Below are 11,661 nucleotides of genomic sequence, written 5' to 3'. Positions count from 1 at the left end.
CATTCATATCTCGGGCTGCATCTTTAGCATCTGCTGGGCTCTCAAAGGTGACAAAAGCAAACCCTCTGGATTTGTTTGTTTCCCGGTCTTTCATCAGTAGTACTTAAAAAAAAGTTTAGGGGAGAGGTTTTACTCTTCCAGTGTTACAATGAAATAACCAGTCACACACTGTTAATAAGTAAACTCAGAACTTCTTAGAGGACAAAACAGCATCATTTCAGATGATCAATGTAAGCAAATTCATCATAGTTTATTTTTTCCATGGTAAGAGGCCCAATGTATACCTTTTTTTGTAATTTACCTTCTACGATTCGTCCATATTTGCCAAACACTGCTTCAAGGGCCTTCTCATTGGTTTCTGTATTAAGCCCACCAATGAAGAGCTTCCCAGGCCGATCGGCTTCAACCATTTTCCCCCAACGATGAATTTCTGTTTACAAAGATAGTATTAGTCTCCCTAGAAAAGTTGGTCAGACCCACGAATTGTACATTTGCATCCCCCTCATATCACTGTAACCATTACTCCAAATTACCAGTTACCCCTAATTGTTTCCAAGCCTAAATCCCCGTAGGAAAGCATTAAAAGCTATTACATTTGTTTAGTAACAATGTCATTTATCTTAACCGGGTTAAAGGGGCCAACTTACGTTTTGCCATTGCCCTTAATCTCCTTCGGCTGTTTTTAATCAAACAGCTAATTCAATGCTGGTGGGGGAGGGGGGAGAGCAGAGGGTGAGGGGGAGCTTTCCTACGAATGCCAAGTTTTCATTGCTTACAGATTCGATTAGTTAGCACACTCCCAACTACCCTTATGATGGGGCTTTTTGTAAGTCTGGCCGACTCATTCAAGGTCACAGGCCAGACCTAGCACCAAGCCTCCCGCCCACCTAAAGGCTGTTGTCGTTATTGCGGAGAACCAAAGTTTGCGCCAAGTTCAGCCTCCCGCCCCCTCTTCTGCCAGGCTGCGAAGCCCGCGAGAAGGTTACGTTGCTTACGAAGCACGGGGGGGCCACCACGGTTTCTTAGGAAATAACGGGGCGCGGACGCGCAACCCGGGGCACTGAAGCCGGCACGACTGCGGCAGAGCCCAATTAAAAGCCGTCAGTAAAAACCGCGTGGTGTGCACAAAATGGCGACACTTGGATCCCGCCCAGAACAATTGACGGCGAGGAGCCGGCCAACTTTTCCCACCCGGCGGCGAGGAAGGCTTCCTCAGCCAGGCCGCCCGGCGCGAGGGCTCAGCCCCGACCCCGCAGTCCAGCCAAGCCCGCGCGCCCGTGTCCCGCCCCGGCCCGCGCGCCCCCGCCCCGCCCCCCCCGGGCGCCGCTTCAGGGCTGGAGCAGCCCAGGGCACAAAACCCCTGCCCTTGGGGCTTGCTTCCCGGGGCGCCTCAGCCGTCTGGTCTACAACTTGGCGCCTTTGTGTTCTAAAATGGCGCCGGCCGACCCGCCCCCCCTACCCCCAGGGAAACGGTAATTCCATATTCTAAAATGTCAAAAGCATGCAGGAGGGTACCAAGAGAAAAAAAGGGGTACATACTAGCGACGTGATGGTCGTTCCAAGACTCTGTGAACCCGCCAACCGGCGCTTCGTGGGCGACTCCACACGCGGATCGGCTACCGGCGCGAGAGCGGAAGAGAGAAGCAGCGAGCACTACTGCGCAACGAGGACGAACAAAGGAGACAGCAAACTTTATACTGCCCGGGAACGAGGCTGAAAGACCCGGATGAAATCCGAGCTCGGAATTTGAAACGCCGAGGGAGGGGGCAGTGGTTCCCAGCCTCCCCGTTGGTCTACCTCTCTGTCAGTCATTCATAGCTCCTCCCCTTTACCCGACAGCCGCTCCGCGTTCAGGCCGGCACCCGTTTCTAACCGTTTTCCCCGCCCCCCTCCGCGCTGCGCTGCGCTGTGCGCGCGCTTTTGCTTTCTGCTAAAACGGGTTTATAGGCTTAAGAAAGGAGGGCCATGCCGGTGGGGGGGTGGGAGGGCGCTTCTGGTGGGTCGGCTCGGAGTTAAATATTTCCCACTCCTTTACTTCTGAAAACAATGCCATGAGGGGCTATACCCCTATCCTATTTTGACAGAAGTGGAAAACAAAGAAGTTAGGTCTTGAAATATATTCCCCTCCCAAATTAACTTTTAACAAGCCTTTTTAAGGAGCGGTTGAAACTGATTGATGTCCGGTGAGGGAATGCAAACCGTAGCGGGGGTGGGGGGAGCGGGGGCGCGGGGAGGCGTACAGCTACTTGTGTAAGTTACCAGGCACTTAGGACAAGTCTGATTAAAGCAATTGGCCTCGGTAGTAAGTCCTAACACAGGACGCTTGGTTACATTTGAATGGCAGTGAAACAGCTAGCAATAATAATGTGTGCTATAAATGTATCCCAGGTCCCACACACCAAGAAAAACTCTTTGTTAGGCTACAAGATTATCACAAGAGCAGGTTGCCATTATGACTGGGGAGAATGCAGACTCGTGGCCTTTGATAAACAATGTTAGGGAGACCAAATTTTATTAAGAGGTCAGGCAAGGTCTATCTTAGAACTGCCGCTCTGACCTGAAGGGAGAGAAGGAACCAACTATGGGTGGGGGTGGGGGGTGTTGGATTTTCAGGGGGAAACAGAGCACAGCACAAAGTGGAGGGCATGTATCAAGTGACAGGAGGGAATGAGGGGTCCACGGAACTTGGAAACCACTGGAAGGTTGTAAGGGGCCGCGGGTGGAAGCCGCGTAGCGAATTAGACGGAGAGGAGGCAGTAATTGTGTTGCTACAGCAGGAAAAAGAACCTGCGGAGATCCGGTGGGGGGAGGGGGCGGGGGGCGGGTTGAGGATGGAATTGACATGGGAGAATTCACAAAGGTCAGTTCCCAAGTATCTGGCTGTAGTAGAACAAAGAGTGGTGCCATTTACATGAAATAGAAAGAATGCAAAGGTGGAAATTTGGGGGAGTGGAGGAGGAAACAGACCTGGGCTGAATCTTTTCTTTAGAGATGGCCATAAAGCCATCAGAATGGATAAAAACCTGAGTGATGTGTGGGGGAGAAAAGGCCAATACGAACTCTAAATGTATAAAGACAAAGTAACTGGTACATGTTAAATTTCTACTAGTTGTGGGAGGTGGAACTTAGGGACATTTTTTTTCTTTTTCATTTACCTGTCCATGGTATATTATGGTCTGTGGCAGGCGGTGTCGAACACGGTGTCAGATTTATGTAAGGAGTTTCCAGTGCAAATCAAATATTATCTCAACAAACCTAGGGTTCTACTCAAGATTCTGAATACAAGGCACAAAAGTAAATACAAACTCCCATGGCAGGCAAATGGTAGTTAGGGGGAGTAGGATTGATTGGGCCAGAAGGAAGGCTCCCTAGGAAGTAAGTCTCAGACCAGAGGCTATGGGGAGCCAGAAGCCCGAGCAAGTGCTGTCAGGAGTTAAGGCCTGGATGAACTGCTGCTGTTGCACTGACTGCTCTCCTTGCGACGCACCTGGCCTGAGCACTGGTTAATAATGTATTGGCTAGGTTTATACAGTTGAATTTCAGTCCTATCAGTTCAACTAGGCTTCGGTCAAAGGCACCAGAAGGCTCTTTGTCTATCCAGAGATAGCATTAAAGGGTGTTTCTGTTACTCCCTCAGGGTGTGTACATCATGTGTTTTCCTTTGGGCGGTTTTAGGGCAAGAGTGGTGCTCTGTACAGGCAGAGAGTACATATGCATCCCTCTGGACATCCCTGGGACACACAGACCTTGGCAATTAGATCCCAGGAAAGTTGGGAAGAGGAGAGTAGAGCGCACTGAATGTAGGTGCTGCGTGGCATAGACACATCTTGGAAGATGGGTTTTGAAGATGTCGTTTACAAATAGGCTAGAGGAGAGTGGATAACATATAGCCCAGCAAAGTTGACTGGTGGGCTTCTTGGAAAAGTTAACATTTGTCTTAAGGTGCCAACGAGACCCCCAAATCTCAAAGGCAAGAAGTCATAATGGCGTTCAAAGGTTTACAGAGAATCAGTAGTTTAAATAGAACATAGGTGGACAAAGGAAGCTGCCACAGAAGCATGATTGGTGGCAGATCGATACATCATAATTGCAAGCAGGACTTCAGAAGTGTGAATGGGACCATGATTGGGACACATCCAGTATGTGAGAAGAACATGCCAGATTTGTTCAGGGCATGATTCAAGACTATGTGACCCCTTAGATCGAACACGATATTTGGCCAGTTGACTTCTTTGTAGACATGACCTGAAATTGTTCTGGGTGCAAGTCTCTTTTAGTTGTTCCATGACAGAAATTTCTTCCTTGGCTTTTTGAATGTTGATGGAGGTCTGCTCCTTCTCACACATCATTGGTATTGTTGTCTGTGTACTAATATGATCCTATCCTTACCACCTTGCTGCGATTTGGTTTTTAGTTGTCTTCTTTTGGTTTCCCAGCAGGGAAGGGCAGGAGGCGTGGAGAGTGCATCTGATACAAACTGATACAAGGTGTTACAGGGAATGCAGGCTGGGGGATAGGCCATAGGGAGGGAAAGAGGATTTCTGGAGTATGCAATAAAGGCAGGAGTCCCCACCTGCCTGCAGCTACCATTTTAGTGAGGAGGTGTGAGTGCGTGGCATCTGATCTCTGGCTACACAAGGGAGGAAAATCCTTGTCCACACAAACCCACAGCTGATTGCCATATGGCTCAGACATGCCTCCAGCCTTCGTTCTTTTCCACTTTCCTGCCATTAATTCCGCTGCTCCATTTGGTCAGATGTTTGATGAGCTCACTGCTAAGGTGATGACACAATCTTGCTGAAAGCGAAGAGGACTTAAGCCCTTGCTGATGAAGATCAAGGACTGCAGCCTTCAGTAGAAAAGCAAAATCCTCACAACAGCACCGACAGTGACATCCTGGTAAATGGTGAAAAGATTGACTGTCAAGGATTCCATCTTGTTAGGATCCACAGTCAGTGCTCATGGAAGCGGCAGTTAAGACGTGAAAGAATACTTTGCACTGGGTAAATCTGCTGTACATGATCACTTTTAAAGTGTTGAAATGCAAGAATGTTACTTTGAGAACTAACGTGTGTATGATCTTTTTAATCGCCTCATATGCAGGTGAAAATTGGACATTGAATAAGGCAAACCAAAAAAGAATGGACGCTTTTGAATTGTGGTGCTGGTGAAAAATACTGAAAGGACCATGGACTGCCAGAAGAACAAACAGTTCTGTGTGGGCAGAAGTACAACCAGAATGTTCCTTGGACATCAAAGACCCAAAACAAAAAATCATATGGATGTGAATGAGGGGGAGGGCAGAGTGGAGACTCAAAGCCCATCTGTAGACAATTGATCATCCCCTCACAGGAAGGTCACTAGGAAGAGATGAGCCAGTCAGGGTGTAGCATAGCACTGATGAAACATACAATTTTCCTCTAGTTTTTTAATGCTTACTCCCACCCCCACCTCCCACAGACACTATCATGACCCCAATTCTACCTTACATATCCAGCTAGACCAGAGCACGTACACTGGTACAGATAAGAGCTGGAAACAGAGAATCCAGGACAGATAAACCCCTCAGGACCAATAATGAGAGTAGCGATACCAGGAGGGTAAAGGGAAGGTAGGGGGAGAATGGGGAAACCGATCACAATGATCAACATATAACCCTCTGCCCCCCAGGGTGATGGACACAGAAAAGTGAGTGAAGGGAGACAGCAGTCGATGCAAGACGTGAAAAAAAAATTATAAATTACAAGGGCTCAAGTAAAAAAGTGTTTTGAAAATGATGATGGCAATATATGTACAAATGTGCTAGACACCATGGATGGATGGATGGATTGTGTCAAGAGCTGTAAGAGCCCCCAATAAAATGATTAAAAACCAACAGAATGCTCCTTAGGAGGAAGGATGGCGAGACTTCTCACATCTTTTGGGAATGTTGTCAGGAGAGACCAGTCTCTGCAGAAGAACATCCTGCTCGGTAAAGTAGAAGACCCACAAAAAAAGAGCAGGGCCCTCGATAAGAGGGATCGACACAGTGGCTGCAACAAGAGGCTTAAACTTTAGAACAACGCATGTGAGGGCTGGAACCGCTTTTTGGTGAGGCGTGTGATGTTAGTTGGTATTGATTTTTTCATGTCTTATATGGCCCACAGGACCCAAGGTAGCATAGTGGTTATGTATTGGACTGCAATCCTCAAGGTAGGCAGTTCAATACCACCAGCTGCTCCTCAGGAGACAGACGGGCTTTTTACTCCCATAAGCAGTTACTGTCTCAGAAACTCACAGGACAGTTCTACCTGGTCCTATTGGGACCAGGCAGCATCGACTCAATGGTAGTGAGTTTGGTTGTCTTTCTGTTTGTTTGTTTGTTTTAAAATATGGCCCTTGAGCTAGACCTTCCCTACCCCTGCTCTGGACCATGGTTTCAGCCTTTACCATTTCAGAAATCTCAGACATGGTCCATTCGTGGCTCTTCTTCCAATGGCCCTTGGATTTTCCCTCTGCTTCTGAGATAATCCTTATACAGGGGAGTGGCTTTGATGGAGGTGTGGGTTTTGTATTTCAGCAGGTGGTGAACTAACACCCTCTAGGAAGGTGGAGACTCAGAATACATCCCACCTTCATCCTCTCTATTAGCATAATGGAGAACTCCCTCCAACTGGAATCATAACCACAGGTTTACAGGCTAGAAGACTTTACAAAACCTCACCAAAGGAATTCTGGCCTGAAGGACCCTATCAAGTAATTGACCACATCTCAGGGTGGGAGATAGACAATTGTAATAAATCAAGTATACATTATAAAATGTGTTGGAAAGTGAAGGTGATATATACACAAAGAGGCTGCAAAAATTCATGGGAAATTGCCCATGGACTTTTTGAAAATTTTAATAAATCATTTCATTGAGGGCTCTTATAGCTCTTAGAACAATCCATACATCCCAATTGTATTAAGCACATTTGTATAGATATTGCCATCATTATTTCCAAAACATTTTCTTTCTACTTGAGCCCTTGTTACCAACTCCTCTTTTTTCCCTTCCTCCCCTACCATTCCACCTTCATGAACCCTTGATAATTTATAAAGTATTTTTATTTTCATATTTTACATTGTCTTGTATTTCCCTTCATCCTTGTTTCTGTTCATCCCTCTGGGTAAGGTTTTTTTTTAAATCATTTTATTTGGGGCTCTTAAAACATTCTGTTAATCAATTTTTTTCTGTTTATCAATTGTATTAAGCATATTTGTACATACGTTCCCATCATCATTTTCTAAACATTTACTTTCTATTTGAGCCCTTGGTATCAGCTCCTCTTTTTTCCCTCCCTCCCCTAACTCCAACCCTCATGACCGCTTGATAAATTACTATTGCTTTCATATCTTACATCGACTGCTGTCTCCTTTTACCCAGGTTTCTGTTGTTCGTTCCCCTGGGTGGGGGTGTGGGGGGGATGCGTCAAACATTACAATTGCTTCCCCCTTCCTCCCTCTTCCCTCTACCCTCCTGGTATCGCTCCTGAGGAGTTATCTGACCTGGATTCCTTGTGTCCTCAGCTCTTATCTGTACCTGCATGAACTTTTTGAAGTTCCCTCATATAGGCTCAAATGAATACACACGCACACACATACACACACTCAAGCACACACGCAAAGGATGGCTTCCAAAAGTTTATAGAAGCATGGAATTAAAGGATCATGGAATTTCTCAATATAGTTTAATACACACACACACATACACACACATATATATGTTGTCATTTAAGATATGACACAGGTATTGCCTCCTTGGAGGTGAGACACCGCTTTCTGCTCACTCCCTGGGAGACATCCTTAAGGAGAAGCCAGATGGGCCTAATCTGATGCAGCCAGAGACTGTCACGTGGTTTTTATCCTCTGTACAGCAGAATGAAAGCCTGACCCCAGTCCTGCACGACCCTCACAATTGTTCTACCCTGTCCTACAGAGTCGCTCTGTAAACGTACAACCGAAGTGGAAAATAATACGGCGCTTCCTCAAACCACGAGGAGTATGCAGAGTTGATGGTCTGAAATGTAAATTCCCTCACCTAATTTGCGAGAAAAAAATCATTTAAAAAAATCCCACTATGTCTGTGGTCTCACACAGTATTTGCCTGCTGGCCTCCCCACGTTTGCTGTGGCCCCTCTGCGATCACATCTTCAACCGATGAAGCATACAATTTTCCTCCAGTTTTTTAATGCTTCCTCCCCCCCCCCCACATCAAGACCTCAATTCTATCTTACATATCCGGCTAGACCAGAGCATGCTTTTCCTCCTTACTTTTATTTTTGAAAATTGTCAAGACTTTGTCATCTGGGAGATGCATATCAATGCAGTGATGAAATATAACTTTACACTGACCATGACAGCCCAATTAAGCCAAACAGAAAGCAACAAATGCTAGAGAGGGTGCAGAGAGATGGGAACTGTTTCATGGTCCGTCTTTTTTGCTGACCTTCTACGTTACCAAGCATGATGTTCCTAGAATCCTCAGGAGAAGGCCTTGCCACTGGTCTGTGATCTTCTGCATTCGGCATCATTGCATGTGTTTCGTGAATCTGAAGACTTTATAGATTGGTGTCGGACATATGGGTTAATATCGGACTTATATATAAAGCTCTTTCTTATACACATGAACATGTCTATGAATTTGTTTCTCTAGTCTACCCGGACTAACACACATGGTATCTCCATGTCTAACTCTCAAAGACTCAAGCATAACAAGTTGAAATACAAACTTGCCATCTCCATCATTTTTACACCTGATTTTCTTCCATTATGCCAGGCCATATTGGATGGCTTTCCCCTCCCTCCAACTGTACAAGCCAGAACAATTCTCTTTTCCTTATCCCCCACTGCCTCCAAATCCATCCATTACCAAGCCCTGTCAGTCTTATTTACTAATGGTGGCAGACATTGTGGCAATCTGTACACACAGCAGTTCTCGCGGTGTGGTTTGTGGGACATCTGAGACCCTGGAGGAACCGTGGCAGTGGTTTTGGTCTCATGAATGCTCTAAAGGGGGTTGAAGGGGCCCCCAACCCCTTGTCATTGAGCTGTTTCAAAATCCCTGGGATCCTCTAAGAGTAAAACTGTGTTCTATAGAGCCAGACTTTGTGTCTAGAAAAGTTATTTTCTTTTCCTCCATATAAGTGGTTTTGATTTTTTTTCTATTTAATGGTGAAATGAGTTGACAATGATTTGTTCCCACCACTTGTCTCTCACTTAGTTGTACAGTGGTGATCTGCATGTTGCTGGCATTCTGGAAAGCTATGCCCCCAGTATTTCCAACACCAACAGGGTCACCCACATCACACAGGTTTCAGTGGAGCTGCCAGGCTAAGACTAGGAAGAAAGGCCTGGCAATCTGCTTCCCAAAATTAGCTGATGAAAATCCTTTGGACCACAACAGATCATTGTCTGATAGAGTGCAGGAAGAGGAGCAACCCTCGGCCAGAACCTCTTGCTGTCAAGTTAATTCCAACTCCTAGTGACCTATCGGTTAGAGTAGAACTGCCCCAGAGGGTTTCTGGATTTGTAAAGGTTTACAGAGGCAGACTACCATATCTTTATTCCTCAGAGTGGCTGCTGAGTTTGAAGTGCTGACCTTTCAGTTAACAGCTGAACACTTACCCACTACATCACAAGGGCTCCTTCCTAGCTTGGAAGGCAATCAAAAACACAGTGGCTTACAGCAGTGGACACCAGCATACCAGAGATCATGAAGAACCAGAGACCCCAGAACCAGGGGTCGCCATGAGTGCCAGCCGAGGGAAGAACAATTAACACTCATTAGTTTAGCACCAATATTTTTTAAGCTCTCAGTCTTATTTGATAATGGTGGTAAATACCCGTCGTTATATCCGCCCTCGAAGTTTCAATAGCTGCCACGCTTACTCTAAACCACTCTTCTTCCTCAGACAGAATAATGACAAGAGGCTCCCTGCTGGCCTCCCCATGTTTGCTGTGACCCCTCTCAGATCACATCTTCAGGCTGCCACGCCCCTTATCCCCACGGCACATGGTTGTGATTGTTAGGTGCCTTCAAGTTAATTCTGATACTGATCAATCCCCTGGAACAGATGAGACAGGATGTTCTCGACTGTGATGGCCTTTGGCCCACAGAACTTCTTTCTAGTCTCCAGGCCATGCTGAGCGCTTAACTATTGTGTCACCAGGGCACTTTAATACACATTAAAAAACAACAACACTGCCATTGAGTAGATGCCAACTCGGAGCGACTCTGTAGGACAGGGTAAAACTGCCTTTATGTTTTACTGAGACTGTCACGTTTTACATGAGTAGAAAGCCTCCTCTTTCACCCTCTGAGCAGCTGGTGGTTTTGAACTGTTGCCCTTTCAGATCGCAGCCCGATGAGTTAACACTATGGCCACCAGGGCTCCCAAGCAACCCGCTGCCATCGAGTTCATTCTGACTTGTAGCAACCCGGTAGGACCTAGGATAGAGTAGAATTGCCCCTTTGGGTTTCTGAGACTGTAAAGCTGTTTTAAAAAAAATTAAAACTTTTATTACACTCGCATCAACCAGCTGGGTTCATATCAGCTCCTTGACTGCCAAACCTGGGGATAGGACCTGCTTCAGCTTCTCGGCCTTCTCTTTCTCTGTGATGACCTGCTGCAGCAAACTTTGAACTTCACATTATCCTTGTTTTTCTTGACCTTGACAGACTCAGCATCCTTTCTCAGGCCGTATGCAGGAAGTCCTTGATCTCTTCAGTTTTGCAAGGCATGGCTTCACTGGATTTCATCAGGCAGGGGATTGCCCTGGATCATTCCCACTTTCCTGCATGCCTGCCTGAGACACTCACGTGAGCCTGTACATCTTTACAGAAGCAGACAGCCTCATGTTTCACTCTCAGAGCTGTTGTTGAGTTTGAAGCAATGACCTTGTGGTTAACAGCACAGTGCTTAAACTACTTGCCTTACTTCGACCCAGAGATTTACAATTCTTCAGGGACTTCCCAGGGTCTTTAGAATAAAGCTTGTTTTCCCTTTGTAAGGCAATTGTGCCTGGGCTCTTACTGATGCCCACTCGGTGTCCTCGGCTCCACCCACCTTCTCCTCTTATTTTTCTTTCAAATCTGGATCCCTGCTGCAGGGCCAGTGCTCTGGGTTTTCTTAGTAAGTAGCTTTACATATCATACGATCCAGCCATTTCAATGTTCTTGAATTTGATGGTTTTTAGTAACACTACCAAGCGGTGTGATTGTTGCCATCAATCAGTTTTAGAATATTTTTATCTAATCGCTTCTGGGCCTTTTGGCTAAGATCAAGTGTAGAATATTTTATCTTCCCAACAAAATCTCAAAACCAAACTCACTGCTATCTTGTCATTTCTGACTCATAGTGACCTTATAGCACAGGGTAGACCTGGCCCTGTGGGCTTTCGAGACTTTAAAAAAACTTTAAAAGAGCAAACAGCCTCATCTTCCTCCCACAGAGAAGCTAGTGGGTTAGAACTGCTACCCTGTTGGTTAGCAGCAATGCTCAACACACTACACCATCAGAGCTCATCCTCCTCAAGATACTACCTGTTCATTTACAGTACTTTGACACCCAGCCTCAGGCAACGAATAATTTACTTTTTGTCTGTCTATATTATCTTTTATAAAAAAATGAAACCTTTTTA

At 46.0% G+C, this 11,661-nt stretch overlaps 1 protein-coding gene, 1 non-coding gene and 1 pseudogene across 2 annotated transcripts in view; 1 reads left to right on the top strand and 2 right to left on the bottom strand.

The window, feature by feature from the left end:
* Nucleotides 1-1,681, bottom strand: part of RBMX (RNA binding motif protein X-linked) — a 4,661-nt gene extending 2,980 nt beyond the window's left edge. Inside the window, exons 1-4 of the mRNA XM_004713392.2 lie at nucleotides 1,540-1,681; nucleotides 648-705; nucleotides 302-430; nucleotides 3-102 (exon numbers count right to left, since the gene is read on the bottom strand). Coding sequence (XP_004713449.2) covers nucleotides 3-102; nucleotides 302-430; nucleotides 648-657 — 239 coding nt within the window. The 5' untranslated portion in view covers nucleotides 658-705; nucleotides 1,540-1,681. The remainder of the gene's footprint in view (nucleotides 1-2; nucleotides 103-301; nucleotides 431-647; nucleotides 706-1,539) is intronic.
* On the bottom strand, nucleotides 181-250 carry LOC115869069. The gene has a single exon (XR_004045975.1). It is a non-coding gene; the product is annotated as a small nucleolar RNA SNORD61 (small nucleolar RNA).
* A 9,594-nt stretch (nucleotides 1,682-11,275) lies between the features above and the next one.
* Nucleotides 11,276-11,428, top strand: LOC115869062 (annotated as a pseudogene).
* Nucleotides 11,429-11,661: the final 233 nt, after the last annotated feature.

Source organism: Echinops telfairi, unplaced genomic scaffold, assembly GCF_000313985.2.
Source record: "Echinops telfairi isolate 266 unplaced genomic scaffold, ASM31398v2 ScPeMD7_20;HRSCAF=75, whole genome shotgun sequence".
Lineage (NCBI taxonomy): Eukaryota > Metazoa > Chordata > Mammalia > Afrosoricida > Tenrecidae > Echinops > Echinops telfairi.
Note: the sequence above shows the minus strand (reverse complement) of the source record. Positions and strands in the feature narration are given on the sequence as shown.